Source organism: Xyrauchen texanus, chromosome 19 (genome assembly GCF_025860055.1).
Source record: "Xyrauchen texanus isolate HMW12.3.18 chromosome 19, RBS_HiC_50CHRs, whole genome shotgun sequence".
Lineage (NCBI taxonomy): Eukaryota > Metazoa > Chordata > Actinopteri > Cypriniformes > Catostomidae > Xyrauchen > Xyrauchen texanus.
Window position 1 is genome coordinate 42,069,693 of NC_068294.1, and position 18,943 is coordinate 42,088,635.

The 18,943-nt window shown below is 39.6% G+C and overlaps 1 protein-coding gene across 1 annotated transcript; it reads right to left on the minus strand.

The window, feature by feature from the left end:
* Window positions 1-577: 577 nt before the first annotated feature.
* Window positions 578-12,868, minus strand: LOC127659728 (signal recognition particle subunit SRP72-like). The gene is made up of 18 exons (XM_052149676.1): window positions 12,731-12,868; window positions 11,420-11,540; window positions 11,170-11,293; window positions 10,774-10,917; window positions 10,445-10,556; window positions 9,797-9,828; window positions 9,579-9,703; window positions 6,610-6,667; window positions 6,190-6,321; window positions 4,679-4,807; window positions 4,526-4,598; window positions 4,379-4,443; window positions 2,621-2,716; window positions 2,349-2,530; window positions 2,045-2,182; window positions 1,855-1,892; window positions 1,613-1,772; window positions 578-1,354 (listed from the first exon to the last, which is right to left on the minus strand). Exons 1-18 carry the CDS (start codon window positions 12,828-12,830, stop codon window positions 1,186-1,188), a joined length of 1,998 nt encoding a protein of 665 aa, XP_052005636.1. The 5' UTR covers window positions 12,831-12,868; the 3' UTR covers window positions 578-1,185.
* Window positions 12,869-18,943: the final 6,075 nt, after the last annotated feature.

An 18,943-nucleotide genomic window follows, 5' to 3' on the forward strand; every position in this document is an offset into this window, starting at 1 on the left:
TATATATATATATATATATATATATATATATATAGTTAGTTAGATTTGAATGGAGCTCAATGGGGATTTGGAATAAAGTCCTGAAACAACTTTCTACTGCTTTATTAAACCAATATTGGCATTTATCTAAATAATTCCGATAAGCATATATGGCAGTGCTTAAAGGTGCACTCAGTAACTTTTTGCTTGTGTCATCTAGGACTTGCAGTGACACCTAGTGGCATGGATAGTAATATTTGACTGGTCATGTGATCTCAACATGGCAGCCCCCATGAGGAGACCCTCTCCATGTAGAATAATGTTACATTAACTTTGAACAACACTTATTAATCTTGGTTAATGTTAAATATCATAAACTAGTACTATTTAAAATAAAAAGTTGCATATGTAAATATAGGTTAATGCACTATGAACTAACAACAATTAACCACCATATTAGTACTACCTACAACCATATTGTAAATGTAATGTTTGTTAATTATACCCAAGGCATTTACTAATGTTAACAAATGGAAACTTATTGTAATCACTCTCTCTCTCACACACAAACACACACAAGAAAAAGGAAGACTCTCAAATTGCTTTTTTTATTTCAGGAATCTCTTTATTACGATATAACACTGGGGATCTGCATCAGGTACTTTGAGAAGAGTTTGTTCAAAATCATAATTTGGGTTGAGCTTTATTCAGAAATGTTAAAAATAAAATCACTCTCAACTTCGCACAAACATCCTCTATTGTTTTCCAATGACACACAAAGTTGTTTTACACTCAAGCATACATTTATCAAGCAAGGACAAGGAATAAACTGACCAATCAGAAAGTGTGATTACTTAAAAACAAATTAAAACAGAAATAAGAAATGTCCTAGACACTATGATTTATAGTAGTGCATTTACACAGTGGATTGGATGTAAAAATGTGCTGAAAAAAAAAAAGGCTTGTATGAGCGTTAAGCTCTTTAAACGATTCTTGTTTATTCCAAAGGGCAAAAATAGCTCACCCTATTATGTTCAAAATGCACCCCTCATGAATTTTATGACAAAAATGTTTGCGCAATTCATCCTCCAGGCCACTAGAGGTGTCCTCTTCTGTGTTACATCTCTTTTTTTTTTAGCGTTTCAAAACCAATTAAAGAGAAACGAGAGATTTATTTCAGATCTAATTGTGTATCTCTCCATTTCTCTACCATCCACCTTTTCCTCCCTTCTTTTTCTTCTGTGGGGCCTTTTTCCGAGCAGCTCCGGGCGCGGCGGGTTTCTGTTGCCGTGGAGGCACCGCGTTGCTCGCGGTGCCGGTTCCTGAGCCGGGTCGAGGGGAGGTGGGTGGACTGCTGGCCGTTTTACTGGCGTCACTAAAAAAAAAAAAACATACGCAATCAGGCTCAAGTTCACAAGTTATATGTTTATAAGCATTAAGTGCCATTGTTACATGGCTCTCCGGAACATATACTTGGTTCTGATTGGTCAATCGTGGTATTCAGTGGTCATACATCTCTGAAAATGACTAGGTAGGCAGTTCACTAGATTTTGGATCAGAGCCAGTGTGTCAATCTTTTTCAGCTCCCCACAAGTGGTAAAAGTAGTCATAAATAGCGTGTTTGTAAACTCACAGCTCGGCAGAAGCTCCAGAGGTCGTGCCCTGTGTGCCGCGGCCAACCTGTTCCTTCTTCTTGCCCTTCTTCCTGCCGCGGTAGTACGAACGCTCTCGCATCGGCAACCAGCGCTCAGGGTCTGGGGTCGATTTGGGGTCGTAGTTCTTGGGCAGTTTACCTGAGAAGTGATAGTGAATCAATTGTCAGATTGAGCGACCGATAATTATTCAGTAATAATTAACTATCAGTAGAGAACAAACCTTTCTTCTTTTTCTTCTTCTTCTTAACATCCCCTGGACTAAAATAAAGTGACAAATGTGTAAACTTACAAAAACACTTTCAACTCACTGTAGAAATCTTCAAATACAAGTACATCATTCAAATCTCAATATACATAGGATTTACATTCTGCTTTATTCTAACATAGTTTTAAATGGAGAGTTGTGTTACCCCTGTTCTTTCGGTTGGCTTTCTCCGACGACTTTAGCAGCCTTCTTTCTGATGTACGTGGCTCCGTGTGAGTTTTCTAGCTCATCAACGTCCAAATTAAAGGACATGGTTTCCGGGGATGGGAGGTGTTTACTCAGACTGAATAAAATGATGCTCAGGACAACATACATACGGTTCAAGAACACGTTACTTATTATTACATTTGACTTACTTTTACATGCAGTTTAGCTCACGTGTTACTTCAACCTGGAATTAAACCGGAGAACTTTCTCATTTGATTTAACAGATCTGTGTTTGAGGATACGCTTTGGCCTTGTCCTGATCCACGAGCGAGTATGCGGAGATGAGCTGTGCCAGCGTGTAGACGTCTTTCTTGTTCTGTTTCCACAGCTGTTCTAGATCAATGATCGCCTCTTTCTTACGGCCGTATTTCAGCTTATAGTTCGCAGCTTCGCGCACCAGTGAGAGGTGGGCTGCAGACCCCGTCTGACAGAGAAAAAACAACAACATAATCAAATACAGTAATTCTACGCTATTCGTTAACGGTTATCATACACACTTTCTTTTTTGTTTTACCTGCTCTCTCTGGTAATACTGGATAGCTTGACTGAAGACGTCAATAGCGCTGTCAATGTCTTCTTCATGTGTGTACATCGTGACCAGACCAGAAATCTGTTCAAAAACATTGAACACATTAGCAATACTATGAACCACTGAACAATACCAAGTGTGTTAGTCACACACTTTAATGATAAAGCTCTACAGATGAAACGTGCTGTTGATAACACTAACGTGAAATAAAGCAGCAATTATCAGGGTCCAAGCAGGATTGGAAAAATTTCTAGTTTGAAAACAGATCCCTTGAATGCATTGTATACATTATGGATTTGTTGGAACAGGAGGATTGTCTTAAGTTATAGCACCCCCTAGCATTGTATATTGATTAAATTTGGTACGTGCTATCAGATTGTCCTGGTCCCCATGTGTACAAAGTTGTGAAGTTTGGAGATTGGACTCAAGATACAGGCCAATTCGTCCTAGCACTAAACCTAATCCCAACCCTAATTTGATGTTAATTATAGCACCCCCCCCCCAATGATCATAAATGGATCAAATTTGGCATGTGTCCTTGGACTTTTCTTCTAAGAATGTGTAAAAAATTTGTGAAGTTCAGACATTGCACTGTCAAGATACAAACCAATTAGTCCTAGTACTAAACCTAAATGTGTACCAAGTCTTGAGAAGTTTGGATATTGCACTTAAGATATGGGCCAATTAGTCCTAGCACTAAACCTAAACCCAACCCTAATTTGATTTTTAATTATAGCACCCCCAATTACCATAAATGGATCACATTTGGCATGTGTCCTTGGACTTTTCTGGTGACAACGTGTACCAAGATTTGAGAAGTTTGGACAATGCACTTAAGAAATGGGCCAATTAGTCCTACCACTAAACCTAAACCCAACCCTAATTTGATTTTAATTACAGCGCCCCCAATTATCATAAATGGATCAAATTTGGCATGTGTCCTTGGACTTATCTGTTGACAATGTGTACGAAGTTTTGAGAAGTTTGGATATTGCACTTAAGAAATGGGCCAATTAGTCCTACCACTAAACCCAACCCTAATTTGATTTTAATTATAGCACCCTCAATTATCATAAATGGATCAAATTTGGCATGTGTCTTTGGACTTTTCTGGTGACAACGTGTACCAAGTTTTGAGAAGTTTGAACATTGCAGTTAAAATATAGTCCAATTAGTCCTAGCACTAAACCTATACCTAAACCCAATTCTAATTTGATTTTAATTAGTGCCCCCAATTATCATAAATGGATGAAATTTGGCATTTGTCCTTGGACTTATCTGTTGACAATGTGTACCAAGTTTTGAGAAGTTTGGACACTGCACTGTCAAGATATGGGCCAATTAGTCCTAGCACTAAACCTAAACCCAATCCTAATTTGATTTTATTTAATTATAGCATGCCCTATTATCATAAATGGATGAAATTTGGCATGCCTCCTTGGGGTTTTCTGGTGAAAATTTCTTCCAAGTTTTGTGCAGATTGGACATTATGCTCACAAGATACAGGCAATCAGTCAATATGGGCCACAATTAAGGGTGCGTGGTATGACTACAAACTTACATCATGTAAGAAATCATTTTAAATCATGATAAGAGTATTTTGTGAGTTATTTTAGCAGGAAATTCAAAGAAATTGAACTTATTGAACAAAGAACTGTAAACACATTTAAAAATTATGATTAATTATCCTTATCTATGAAAAGTCCTGCAAAATCCCTTGAAAACAAACAAATAAGAACGTACCATTCCTGGTTTGTATTTATATTCTTCTATCGACTTCAGGATGTCACAGCCTTTAGTCACATGACCTGTGAAGAGTGGACATGCTGATTACTCAAAGCTTCCCGTAAATTCACTCTGCATGTGTGTGTTTATTCTGTACAGACATACCTTGCGTCAAGTACAGTTGTGCCATGGTAAACTTAATTCCAGTAGCACTTTCTGGATGCTGATCTGAAAACCGCTACAGGAGAAGAAAACAATGAGAACTCAACTACAAGAAATAAAACAAAGAGAAAGACCAGGTATAGATGTTTGCAGTACCTGTAAGAGCTCTATGGCTTTATGATGCTGTTTCTCTCTGCAGAGCAAGGCCACCTGGATCAGAACGGGTCTGGGGTTACCGGGGTTCTGGGCCTGCAAGTTTGACGACAGCTTCCTGCACTGATCAGCCTAAGGGGCAACAACCGAGAGGTCACAGAGAGATGCAATCATTTACTTTAGGGTCAGTCCATCTGAAGTGCTCCAATAATTGTAAAGTTGGTTGCTTTAGGGGCCTGGGTAGCTCAGCATGTAAAGACGCTGACTACCACACCTGGAGTCGCAAGTTTGAATCCAGGGCGTGCTGAGTGACTCCAGTCAGGCTTCCTAAGCAACCAAATTGGCCTGGTTGCTAGGGTGGGTAGAGTCATGTTGGGGTAACCTCCTCGTGGTCGCTATAATGTGGTTCTTGCTCTCGGTGGGGCGTGTGGCGAGTTGTGCGTGGATGCCGCGGAGAATAGCGCAAAGCCTCCACATGCGCTAGGTCTCCGCGGTAACGTGCTCAACAAGCCACGTGATGAGCGGATTGACAGTCTCAGATGCGGAGGCAACTGAGATTCGTCCTCCGCCACCTGGATTGAGGCGAGTCACTACGCCACCACGAGGACTTAAGAGCGCATTTGGAATTGGGCATGTAAAATTGGGGAGAAAAGAACTAAAAAGTTTGAATTAAATATATCGGTATTGCAAAACCTCCAGTTTTTATTTATTTTACTTGGTTTCACCACGAAGGCCATCTTTGTGTCATGGCACATGACAAATTTTGGTCATACAGAAGTTTACGGAAATAAGTCCTCTATTATTCTGCTGTGAAAAGGTTGAGTTTCAGGTTCCACTGGTTACAGAGCTCGGGCTAGTAGAAATCTGGGGAAAAGCCACATTTATTCATGCATTCTGAGAACAGAACAGATGTAATACAAGCATCACAAATAAAACAAATGAACAGTATTTGACAGTAATTATGTTTACAGAGGTTTCCAAGTCTAAGCAACAAGAATGTCCAGAATGTTTATATATGTACATGTACCTTATAATGTGCTCTAGAGATCAGTTTTTGTTCCAAGGAGCTAGGACTGTCCCGAGCCGAGATACAGATGTTTCCGTGAACAGCTGTGTAACCAACATTTGTCGTGTGCCATGATTGGCGGCCATGATTGGCGGCCATGGTTAAACCAAGTATAATAAAAACACTGGTGGTTTTGCAATACCAATTAATAAAAATGGTCAAGCAAACTATATTAGACCACTTGATATGGACTGACCCTTTATTCATTTAGCAGACTTTTATTTTTTATCCAAAGCGACCAATAAATGAGAATAATATAAGCAGCTGTGAATAATCCAAGGGAGAAAGCTCACAAATATAGTGCTACATACAAATTGACCACAAGTACAAGAGTTGTACAATGTTCACTTTTTAGTGTGTTTATCTTATTATAATTAGATTTCAATAATCAAGACAAAAGAATTGAAGCATTTTCTACAATACCCACTGATGTCAAATGTTTGTTTACCTGGTTAGTGTACATGGCCAGCAGGGCTTTATTGATCTCAATGGCCTGTAACTGTTTTTTGGCCAGTTTGTGGTCCACCCCCTCTGCATTGGTCAACTTCACCTTCTTCTTGGAGTCAAACACGTTTTGGTCCTAGAGGTTCACAGAGACAGAAAATCAGAGTTACGATAAAGAAACGTTATCAAAAATAAACCTCCAACTCTCCGGTCAAGGCACAACAATTGCTGAAGCATTAGATCCTAATTTACTTATTTCACCTCTGGCTTTTACCCTCATAAATAAAATAAATACTCTTATATCATAGTATGAATCGTTTTAAATTAAGGCAACAGTATATGTCATGATTTTTGCTGGAAATTCAAAGAGAAAATGGTTAATATTTGACAAAACCATGTAGTGATGTTTAATTATATTATTTACCTTGTTGATGGTGATGATGTTATTGGCAGTTACAGCCAGCAGACCCACATCAGACGGTCTGGACACACAGAAACGAAAAATAACTCTTAAAGTCTCATGCGCACCTCACTTGACGTGCATTTACTCAGGTATATACTAGAGGTCATCCGATAGAGGATTTTGCTGAAACCGATAATATAGAATGTTAAAACAAATTATTAGGCCTTCCTTAATTAGACGGGCACAGACAGAGGATACTAGAGTTTAAAATGAATAAAAAAAAAACAAAGTTGCAGTTTATTGTGTAACCAAAACCCCAATAATAACCAGAAGAGACAAACAAATGAAGATTTGGTGCATAATGCAGGACATAAAACTACAAACAAGCCAAAAATATTCCGGGGACTCTTATTTTGAAATAATGAAGGCATGGCTCTGTTTCAATGCTCTATATTGAAGTATTCACCAAATTAAGCTTTTTATAGCCTATATATTAACCAGCTGAAGAGTTTTGTGTAATATATATATATATACATATATATACACACACACAGACACACATATATACACATACATACACGCACACACACAAATATATTCACACACACACACACATAAATACATACGCACACACATAAATAAATAAATACATACGCGCACACATAAATACATACGCGCACACATAAATACATACGCGCACACATAAATACACACAAATATACACGCGCACACACACACACACACACAAATATACACACATACACGCACACAGTGGCAGATTTAGCAAATTGGGGGCCCAAGGCGAAGGTATGTATGGCCCCCCCCCCCCACCAAAAAAATGTACAGACTGAATGGTGGATAGGCAGGTAAAGCTAATCTACGGCCCGTAGCAAGCCTACAGTGCTTTGGTCGGTGGCTGCAGGATTAGCACAGCTAGGGCTTGGGCTATTACTACACTGTAAAAAAAAAAAAAGGAAAAAATAACTTTTAGATTTTCTCTGGCTGATTATAAAACACATTCGTTATGGCATGAAAATCCGAGAGAAAATGTGATCAGGTGTTGTTGGCTATTTATTGATGATGACATAAGCATTATGTAGCGGCCTGATTCACTGATCTACAGAGAGGAATGCTTAATACGAATTAATATTTCACGTTTTTGAGTATTAAAGCTCTGTGAACCTACCGCATGCGAGCTAGCAGTGACAAACAGGTAATCTGAAGAACTTTAAAAACACATGGTGTACAATAACGGTTTTGAACTACAGTATGATGTAGACCAACACAGACATCAAGAATCAATCAACAAAATAATCAACAAAATAATCCGATAAAACTCTGAACATCACAAAACAAGCTACTAAAAAGTTGCAACAATAACAACAGCAAAAATAAAAGCAGATAATAATAATAATAATAATAAAAGAAAATACTAAAGGTGATGATACACAGGGCAACTTTTTGAGCAATGTTGCCATCAACAGGCAACCAGATGAGACACAGGGCCTACGACCGATCTAAAATATCCAGATAGAAAAGTATTGCCCATTTTCAATGGGAAAGTGCCCAAGCAACATTGCTCAAAAAGTTGCCCTGTGTATCATCACCTTTAGGCAATTCAGCATAATTTATTCATGCTGCAATGTATGCTGGGAGATATTGATGAGTTTTGATTGATGGCTCCCATCATGCACTGCACTTATATCATCACAGTTGTTGATAATGATTCATTATGCTGAATCTTGATGTCTGTGTGTGTCTGAAAGTTCAAACCTTCATTGTGTGCACAATGTTTTACAAATTCTTCAGGTTAACGTTATCACAACATATGATGGATCACATGCTGTAGAATCATAGGGCTACTACAATTACGTTAGTAAAAAAATGTTTTACCGTAAATTTCACAGGTTGACTCACCAAAGCCTCCTCATCGCTGTCAAAATGGCCATCACTGGACAACTCTTCCTCAGTGTCAACCTCGACAACACTGTCGGTGACGGCAGGCGGCAACAACGCGATGTCCTCTTCAATTTCTTGGTTGACGTTATCCTCACCTAGCACCATCACAGCTAGCTGCTGCTGTAGCGGCATGTTCAACTCGTTGGACGTTTTTATTCCTGTCTGTATCAGTAACGTTAGCCGTAAAAAAGTGTGTCATCTTTGGCAGCGTTGCCAAATACTTATCAGCGGCTTTTTTTCTTTTAATTGAGCCGCTTGGGTAACTTCTTTTCATTTTCGCGTTTAGACTCGTCTTGTTTCGTCTCTGTTTGTGTACATCCCTGTCCTCCTGTCACTGTGTGTTTATCTTTCGCGGCGCTACCGTTACGGACTAGTCCATTTCATTGTGAAAATAGGGGGTGTATGTGTAGGGACAGATAACATGAACTGGACATTTTAACCAGTACTTCAACGTTTCAACGTATTTCTTAAGAATGTTAATAAAATGTACTATGCTTTTGAAGCGTTCATGATGATAAGCGGCCTTTTATTTGATTATTTCTTATTATTTGTTTTAGGTTGGTTGGGGGCCCCCCTACTTCGACCGCTGGTAGGGGGCCCCAAGCAGCCGCCTACCTATGCCTCTATGTTAAGACCGCCTCTGCACACACACACACACACACGCGCGCACACACACGCGCACACACACACATATATGTATGTATAATAATATATATATATCACCACATGAGGTTTAATGAGGAATAAGTTGTATTATTATATGAAATATGAAGTTCGAGACACAATGCATGGTCTGACGGAGCATGTTTCCATATAGTCCCATTTTTCTTTGCATGCACTCGCTGCAATTTACAACACTTGATTATCTAATAACGGAGAAATAAAATAAAAATATCTCCATAGATTTGTGCCATGGCAAAACCATATCGGTAAAACCAATATGTGCAACCACTGTGCGATGTGTAATGCATGTAGCCTGCAGTATATCGTATACATCTGTGAGCAGTTGTGTGTATGCATGTATTGCTCACTTGAGTTTAATGACTTGATTATAGAGTTGAAGTGCTTCTTCACTTCTGCCCTGCAGCTGCATCACATAAGCCATCTGAGAGTGAATGACAGCCAGCTCAGCGTCCACATCCTCCTCCGTCATATCCTACATAAACAACTCACAATAAATCACCGTGTTCTACATCATTATAACCAGGAGCAGGTTATCGGGCAACAGAGAGAAATACGAATTACTCACAGAGTCCTCAGCCAGAGAATTCCTGCACAACTCTGGGGGAAAAAAACAAAACAGAAATTAAACATAAGAGATTAATGTTCACAGGAAACATTATTTGCCACCTACAGATTTTATGAGCCAAACCAAACACATCCGGAATTCTCGGAATTCAGTCAGCTCTTTAAATGGCTTTTTACAGTAAATGATCTGTCTGGGTTGGATAGCACAAAAATGCAAGTTGGGGGCCAGACTGATTTGAAAAACATACATTATATTTTCTGTGATGGTGTGGACCAGATAGACGCTACAATCCCAGATGTAGTTCATTGTGCGAACAAAATGCATAACACGTGACTTAAACCTATTAACAATCCCGAAATACACCGGGACTCTTATTTTGAAATGTCCTTGCTCCTAGTTCCTCACACAAGCAGATAAGCGCAACAAAATACACATCTACAGCGTATTAAAATCCAAACACTATAACTTCAACATTGCCATAACAAATGAGCAGTTGTCCCCTCCCAGATTCAGGAAGATTCGGCAGACAGGGCCGGAAGGGCAGAGTTCTGCCAGTAGAGCATTCCTAATTAGTCCCTTTTGAGGCGGCTCACTAGGTTTTGAAACAGAGCCACTATAGCCCTCTGAAATAAAAGCGTGACCTCTGACCTTCAGCCTTTTGTAGTTTCTTCATGGCCTCACTGAGCGTTCCTTGACCAATTAGACAGCAGGCACGGTTGTAGCACAGCTCATAGGAGCTCTCCGGTAAACCCAGATCCTCCTGAATATAAACGAAACAACGAATCATTGATGTGATGGAACAGGACACGATGACTTATTTACTCCTCCTTTAAATTCTTTAAACTTCTGAACAAGAGACTAATCATTCCCAATCTTTTTGATAGAGTTACACATCTGTCAGGGCTAAAGAGATTTAAACAGAGAGTCATGTAGGATTATGGGTGGCGGGATGGTTAAAAATGGCACGTGTATCTCACTGGTGCCGTGTTCTCCCAGGTGCTCTGTGCTGCTAACACAGCTGACAGGTTAGTCTTCCTCTCCTCCTCATACTCATCCTGAGAGTTTCTGATGAGGTCTTTATACACAGCACGACACTCTTCATACCGCTCCAATCTGTACAGCTACACACACACACACACACACACACACACACACACACACACACACACACACACACACGTGCATTATGAACTCTGCATTAATTATAGCATCAACTGAACACTTTTATACTCCAACAATCGTCCAAATGATCTTCCGACACTACTATGACAACAAAGACAGAGACTTCCACACCTCATACTCATTAAGAGGATACAGCTAAAAAACTGTGGCCCACACAGAGTCATAACTGGCATACACAACATGGTTCTCACCACTTGGCCATAGAGTTCCTTGAGTTTGTCCGTTTGTTCTGATATTCCCTGGATAGTTTTCAAAGCGTTTTCCACCCTGTTCAGACGGTATTCACAGTAGGCCTTCTCGAACCCGATCATATCACTACAAAGACAGAAAACAAACCACACATGCTTTTAATACAATACGGGTTCACATCACCAGCAAAGTAAATACTACTATTACATACAAGCCTTCTGTGAAATGGGATGCATCCTTGGTTTCTCTCACCTGGTCAGTGATTTGGTGTGAGTGTTTATGACATTCAGGGCTTCTTTAAAACCTCCATTTTGGATCAGACAGACAATTTTACAACGCAGAGCCGTCACATCATCCTTATTTTCATGGAGAACTGCAAATAGAGGGAGAAGACTCATTCAAATCGGTTTATATCATTTTGAAATCTCAAACATTGATATTAAAATGCTGATATTGTACAATAAACTATATTTAAATAAAAATAAAGACATTTGTAAACGGACTTCAAAATATATGATTAAAGGATGAAACTGGTTAACAAAATTACTCGGAAATAGAACTTTAAATAGGAATAAAATTATGAAGAAATCCAAATATATATATATATTTTTTTTTTTTACAAGGAGATTAAGAAATAGAAATATCTGATTAAAGGATAAAACTCGGATAAAAAGTAATTAAATAAATGTAAATAGAACTTTACATACAAAAATAAAATTATGAAGAAATCAAACAAAACAAATTGCAAAAAGACATTAAGAATTAAAAATATATGATAAAACATAAAACAATACTTATTGAATTAATGTAAATAATATAATGAAGAAATCCAAAAACCTTTTGCAAAAATATTACTACATTTAAAAAACGAATTAAGTAAAATGTAAATAGAAATTTACATCCGAATATAAACGTATAAAAAAAATTCAACAAAAACATTTTCCAAACAGACTTTAAGAAAAACTAAAATCTAATTAAAGGATGAAACCCATTAACAAAAATACTTGTTAAATAAATACAAATAATTTAAAAAATAAATGTACATTTATAAAGAAATCCAACGAATTAATAATGTATTAATTAATTAATAAATGTATGATTAAATTATGAAACCTATATAAAACCCTAATTAATAAAATATAAATAGAATTTAAAAACAATTTATAAAGAAATCCAACAAAAATATTTTGCAAACAGACTTAAAAATATATGATTAAATAATAAAACTTGTAAAAATAAAAATTACGAAGAAATCCAACAGCGTGTTTTGTATTGAATGCAGTCCTGTATGACACGTAATCACTAATAATAAACCTCTAAAGACACCCAGAATGTCTTAAAGACCTCAAAGACATCGTTCAAAAGCCTTAACGAGTTAAACTGTTAAATTAATCCATTGCATTTGCCTTAATAAAATATGAATTGACTGTGTAAATACAGATATTCATGACTGGACTGCAGTGCAGGTTAGACACATGTTCCAGCAGAAAAAGAGCACAAACAGAGATTTCATTCACAGGGAGAAACTCGGAACAGAGATATGATAAAAGTGTTTTAATCTACTTTTGTTGACAGCTTTCAGGGCTCTGGTGAAGTCGCCGTTCTGTCCGCAGCGGTTGATTTCGGTCCAGAGAGCAGAAACGGGCCCCGATCCGCTCGCCATCTTTAGCCATATGAGCGGAACACACCAGGACAAAATAAAAGTCCCTTTAAAAGACATTGATAGAATAAAAGTCCCTTTTAAAGACATTGATAGAATAAAAGTCCTAATTCTTCACATCAAAATAAAATGCCAACCAAGTGTTCAAATACCAGCCAAGTGTTATTTTACACATTAAACCTGTTATTTTAGATTTTACATCAAAATATATGGAGATGCTCTTTCCCCAAAGTGACAAGAATGCACATATTTTGATGTAAAATCTAAAATAACAGGTTTAATGTGTAAAATAACATTAAAAATGTATTGTTCTCTTTCTAACACTTGTTCGGTATCTCACCATGGGAACGCCTCAGGTGTGACCGATTGTGGAAGCACCAATGACACCACATCTGTCATGAGAGACAGACCAATCACTGTAGCTCTTAGGGAGTCCCACCTCCCCAATATAAACTACAGCTACCTGCTTGTCCTCATGGATGTCCTCAAAAGATTCCCACACGCAATGCAACACGTGCCTGGGGGCTAAACATGCTCAGGCCACGCTGTCGAGCCTGGACAGTTGCAACCATTGTTCATCGTTCTTGACCACGAAGAAGGAAGAAGGTTGAGAGTAGCCGTTGCTGGCAAAAAGGACCCATGTCTCTCTTCTTGTACCAGAGAAGAGACAGTGGAGCGTCCTCAGGCCCCATCATGGGGTGAAATGATGGACAATGTGTCCCCGGTCCTTCCCGCGTTGTTTGAGGATGTCTTTTCAGGAAAGGAAGACGATGAAGAGGACGAAGCCATGACAGCTATCGTCGAGGAGGACGAGGATGATGATGAGGATGCTATCTTGCCTATGGATCAATCCCGGCTGCCGACTGCACAGGAAGAGTGCTCTTCTTCTCCGGTTCAGTCAGAGTTGGATTTGATTGGGCCGCGGTTAAGCTCTCGATAGATTGGCCATCACAGCTAACTGGCACGGGAGCTGAAATAGGTCTGTATGACGGCAAGAGGCTACCGTCTAGCCTACCTCCGGAGAAGCAATTCCTCCCGGCTGTCCCGGCCTGTATAGCGGAGATGAGACATTATTGGGATATGCCTTTCTCTCACTGAGTACCAATAAAAAGTGTTCTCGAGGCTCGGCGTCCAGGGGATGGGGGAGATGGGGATGTCCGACCCCCCAGGTGGAATTATTAGTTGTTAATCACCTGCACCCAGGCCATCAAGCATCACCTGCACCCTTTTCCTCCACGGGGGCATCAGTGCCGGGAAAGGCGGATCGCTTCACGGCCTCCATCTTCCAGAAGATTTATAAATCTTCAGCACTCGCAGTTCGTGCCCTCAATGCAACGTCCCTCCTGACGGCTTATCAGGCCGAGCTGTTAGAGGAGATGGGACGACAGCTCGACTCTGGATCACCCAACCCAGCTCTCTGGGAGAAGATCAGTATCATCGTGGATTTAAACATGCACATGTCCTGTGGCACGGTTCAAAGCTCTGGAAGGAGCATGGGGTTGGCTGTGGTAGGCGAAAAAGCGCTTTGGCTCTCTGACAAGGAGAAAGTGCCATTTTTGGGTTCTCCAATAGACCCGAAAGCCATGTTCGGAACCACCCTTACTGCTATGCACCAACAATGCGACCTAAGGAAGAAGGAAGGAGAGGCGTTCGAATGTCTCTCACGAAAACCACTGGCTCATCTTTATCAGTTGAGTCGGATTGGCTTCAGGACCCCTGGAAAGGGAGGAGAGTCTGATTTACCCTTGCCCTCCCACTCCACGGCGCACCAGCAATCAGGAAACGTGACACCGCATCCTAATCCAGGCCATTCAAAGCCAAAACTGTCTTTTGAGGTGGAACTCGTGAGACACCGTCTCTCTAATCCCCAGGGACAGAAGAAAAGACAGGCAACCTGATGCGGATGCTCGTCAAGAGGGGGAGCATGGAGACAGCACTATGGGCCCCCCAAATTATCATAAATCTCCCTCCTCGCTTTCCTCCTGAATGTACTTTCTCAGTTCCCCTTTGAACCAGTAGAGGGCATTACCTACTCTTAGACCAAACCTAGCTTTTGTGCCTAAAGTATGTGACTTTCGGGCACGTGCCAGTCAGTAGACTTGGTGGCATTCCACCCACCTCCTTTTTCCTCTGCAGAGGAAGAGCGGTTGCATTCTCTGTGTCCGGTATGTGCTTTAAGGGCATATGTACAGAAGCCCAAAGGGAGAGTACTCAGCTATTTATTTAATGATCTGATTCTCACAAGGGTAAACCTATTTCTTGCCAGCGTCTCTCTCAATGGCTGACTGATGCGATTGTGTTTTGTTACAACAGCTCTAATCCACAAGGGGTATGGCTACATCTGTTCAAGGGCATTTCAATTCAAGAGATTTGTGCTGTGGCGAGTTAGTCATCTCCCCACACACTTCACTGAATGTCACTGAGCCTTCAGTGGCTCATTCTGTCCTTGAGGTGAGAATGCAGCATACTGTACAAAAGGCATATACACATACACTCTTATTACAGTATTCTAAAGCAGATCCATATACTGGTGTACTGTTTTCATTTATCTTATATTAAAGAAAATCTTTCAATACAACTGGTGTGTTCACGTCTGCTTCAGCCAGCATATCTGTGATACAGGAGTTGTCTATATCCCATAGTGAGATGCTGAACGAGTGTTCAGACCCCAGTTCTCTGACAGCATGAAGTGAGGTATCTCACAGCATCGCCCTCCTTCCAGATCGCATGGAGAAGAGATACGCGGAGAATGGTTACGCAAGTAACGTAAAGTTCACATTACAGTGAAAAATGGTTCTGAGAATCAAATCCAGGGGGCAAATATTGCCCCGTTATGGTAAAGTTAGTTTCTGACACTGTGTGGCACTAAGGAATATCTGCAAAAGCATCTGTTTAATGTTTTAAAATCATTCTAATTTATTTATTTAAGCAATTGTTTTCTGTTTTACACATATGCAAAATCCTTCTCAATGCTTGAAAACATCTCTTACATTATACATGTCCATTTTATCATGCTTCAACCTGTGATACTGACACAATAAATCTCTGTTTGTTGAGATAAGGAAAAAAAAAACATGTCCTACATACAAAATAAAAAAAAAGAATTCAATTTTTTTTCTAAATTAAAAACAAAATCCTAATATTAAAAATACTGAAAAAGTTCAATCAAAAGGATATGTGTATGCTCAGAGCATTTATTAATTATATTTGTTAATGGATACTCTATAGTGTAACTAAACCTGTCCTCACCAAGGGGTTACAATGTCAAATTGCCAAACAACAAAAAATGCAACAAATTCATTAATATAAATATCAAATGAAAGGCAAGGATCTGTAATATATCAAACAACACATCAAATACATTTAAATTATATTTCCATAAAAAACTGCCTATAAATGTTGTGTCAACACATGGTCTGGCAATTTTTTTTTTTAAATATATTTCAATCAAACAATATTTAAGTCTCTACGGTCACAGCTTCAACATGATTCACATTTGTGATCATTTCTGTTAATAATTGTAGAATAATTTAGGCATTTTGGTTTAGGTTATAGAGGCAGCTTCAACTGAGGAAAAGAGAAAATGGCTCCATACAACACACGGTTAAGATGGAATCATATCAACAGATAGATAGCTGTGCAATGTGTATATACACGTCCCTCACTCTCCTGACCTCAAGAGGTGCGCTAGGGGCTGTAGCCTTTAGCCTCCTTGTTAGCGCACCTGCCTCCCATGCTGGAGATGCTGGTTCGAGTCCCATATAGAGCGGGTAGAACAGGAGCGTCACAATGGTGCCGTGACCCAGATTGGAGGGAGGTTTAGGGGGTGAGTGTAATGGTAGCCAGCTGGTAGTTAGCTGTGCAGTGTATAAACCTCACTCTCCTGACCTCAAGAGGTGCACTAGCGAATGATGCTAGAGGCTATAGCCTTTAACCTCTTTGTTAGCACACCTGCCTACCATGCCGGAGATGCTGGTTCGAGTCCTATATAGAGCGGGTAGAACAGGAGCTTCACAATGGTGCTGTGACCCAGATGGGAGTGAGATTTAGGGGGTGAGTGTAATGGGAGTCAGCTGGTAGATAGCTGTGCATTGTGTATAAACCTTAAGAGGTGCACTAGCGACTGATGCTAGAGGCTGTAGCCTTTAGCATCCTTGTTAGCACACCCGCCTCCCAAGCCGGAGACGCTGGTTTGAATCCCGTACGGAGCGGGTAGAACAGGAGCATCACAATGGTGCCGTGACCCAGATTGGAGTGAGGTTTAGGCGGGTAAGTGTAATGGTGGCCAGCTGGTAGATAGCTGTGCAATGTGTATAAACCTCACTCTCCTGACCTCAAGAGGTGAGCTAGCGACTGGCGTTAGATGCAGTAGCCTTTAGCTTCTTTGTTAGCGCACCCACCTCCCATGCCGTAGACACCGGTTCGAGTCCTGTACGGAGCGGGTAGAACAGTAGAGTCACACATTTCCCCACTAGATTTTCCTTGTGCCCCCTCTGAAACTTGTGATGCAAAAATATCAAGTAAATGTTAAAATGATCAAGGGAGAGTCTGGTTTGACAAAGAGACAACAAGTTGCCCACCCATAAAAACATTCCTGGTTCACATAATGAGAAATGTCATTTTTTTCAAATGGAAAGGCCACATCAACATGAAAAATATTGACAGAAACATTAAATGCCTAAATGCATTTTTGGGCTTTGCTGGAGTTATAGGATTACCTTCTGTTACTATATTACCCATTTTTACCAGAAGAGGGCACAACATGTCAAACCACACTCAAATTATTTTACAAATCAACAGGCCTTTGCATTGCACACACTTAATTTTTTCTGGACTTTCTAAAAATTCTGTACATCTCTAAATAAAACTGAAATTTAAGCACCCTCTTTATCCCAATATCTCAACAATAAAATCCATCTTTCAACATTTCACATTCTTTTTTGACACTGACGGCTTTTCTGTTTGACGACAGACTTTTATCTCCTGCTTAGTAAAAGCTTTAAAAAGACGTAATGGATAAACGATGTGAGCTTATGTATAAATGTGTCAGCAATACTGTAAATCAAAGCAGTTAATCATCAGCCTGGGCCCGTGTCCAACATCTTGACTAATTCCTCTTATCATCTTCCGGAGTTTACAACAAAGTCAAACTTGATTGGTCTCTCTAGGTGGTTTGGTTGAGGCCTATTATAACGGGCTTAGATTGAAAGAAAACATGTTGTAATGTATAACATCCGTTGATTGCATATACTGTATTTCATCATGTGGGGTGATTTCTGCTGACAAACAGGAATAAGCTCTCCCACATAATGTACATCAATTTAGATTAAAGATCATATCTGCCAACCCATCCAACAGAGCAAAAAGGTGTTTGTGTTTATCAGTCTGCCAACAACCACAGTGTGTCAAATCAACACCCACCTAGCACTGTGCATTTCAAAGCCCCATTCCATAAGCACCCAGAACGGGCCTGGTAGTGCAAAACAGCCTTTAAGCATGACGTATTTCCTAATAAGATAAGATATTAAGGGCGAAAAAACCCGAGACCAAGGATTGAAAACCAGATTTAGGAATAGATAAGCATGGAAATATAAGTTAGGGGAATAATATCAGCGACGTCATGATCTTATAGATTTGTTTCCAGTCATCGTTATTAGCGCGTGGGGTTTGAAGTGGGATGACTTGCTCTTTTGCTCACCATACGAAACACCTCTCATTTTTCCACTGAGCCGATAACTGATATAATCCTGGGATCCTTCCTCCCCACATCCTATCAGTATTTACTATTAGTATTAAAAATCAGTATAGTATTAGTATTAATATGCACCAAATTTACCTAATTACCCCTATGATGAGGTATACAGTGCAGTGAATTAAGGCAAAAATGTGTCTATACGTTTAAATATGTGATGCAAAATGTATATTTGTCAGCAAAACTAATATTACTGTTTCATAAGGATCAATCATTTATGCTGTATTCCTCATTTGTAAATTGCTTTTGACAAATGTATGTGTGTGTGTGTATATAAATAGACATTAGATAATACAGTTATCGTCATTGAAATGGTAAAATCTAAGCATCTGGCTATTGTAAAATGTTTTCGTCTTTTTCTTTT

Bases quoted from the DNA above. Each gene is read 5' to 3' on its own strand.
- LOC127659728 (XM_052149676.1), bottom strand. From the start codon at position 12,830: ATGGCGAGCGGATCGGGGCCCGTTTCTGCTCTCTGGACCGAAATCAAC. The intron at 6,322-6,609 runs GTAAATAATATA...GTGAACCTCTAG, and splicing joins ACATCATCACCATCAACAAG to GACCAAAACGTGTTTGACTC. The intron at 1,355-1,612 runs GTGAGTTTACAA...TTTTTTTTTTAG, and splicing joins TCTGGAGCTTCTGCCGAGCT to TGACGCCAGTAAAACGGCCA.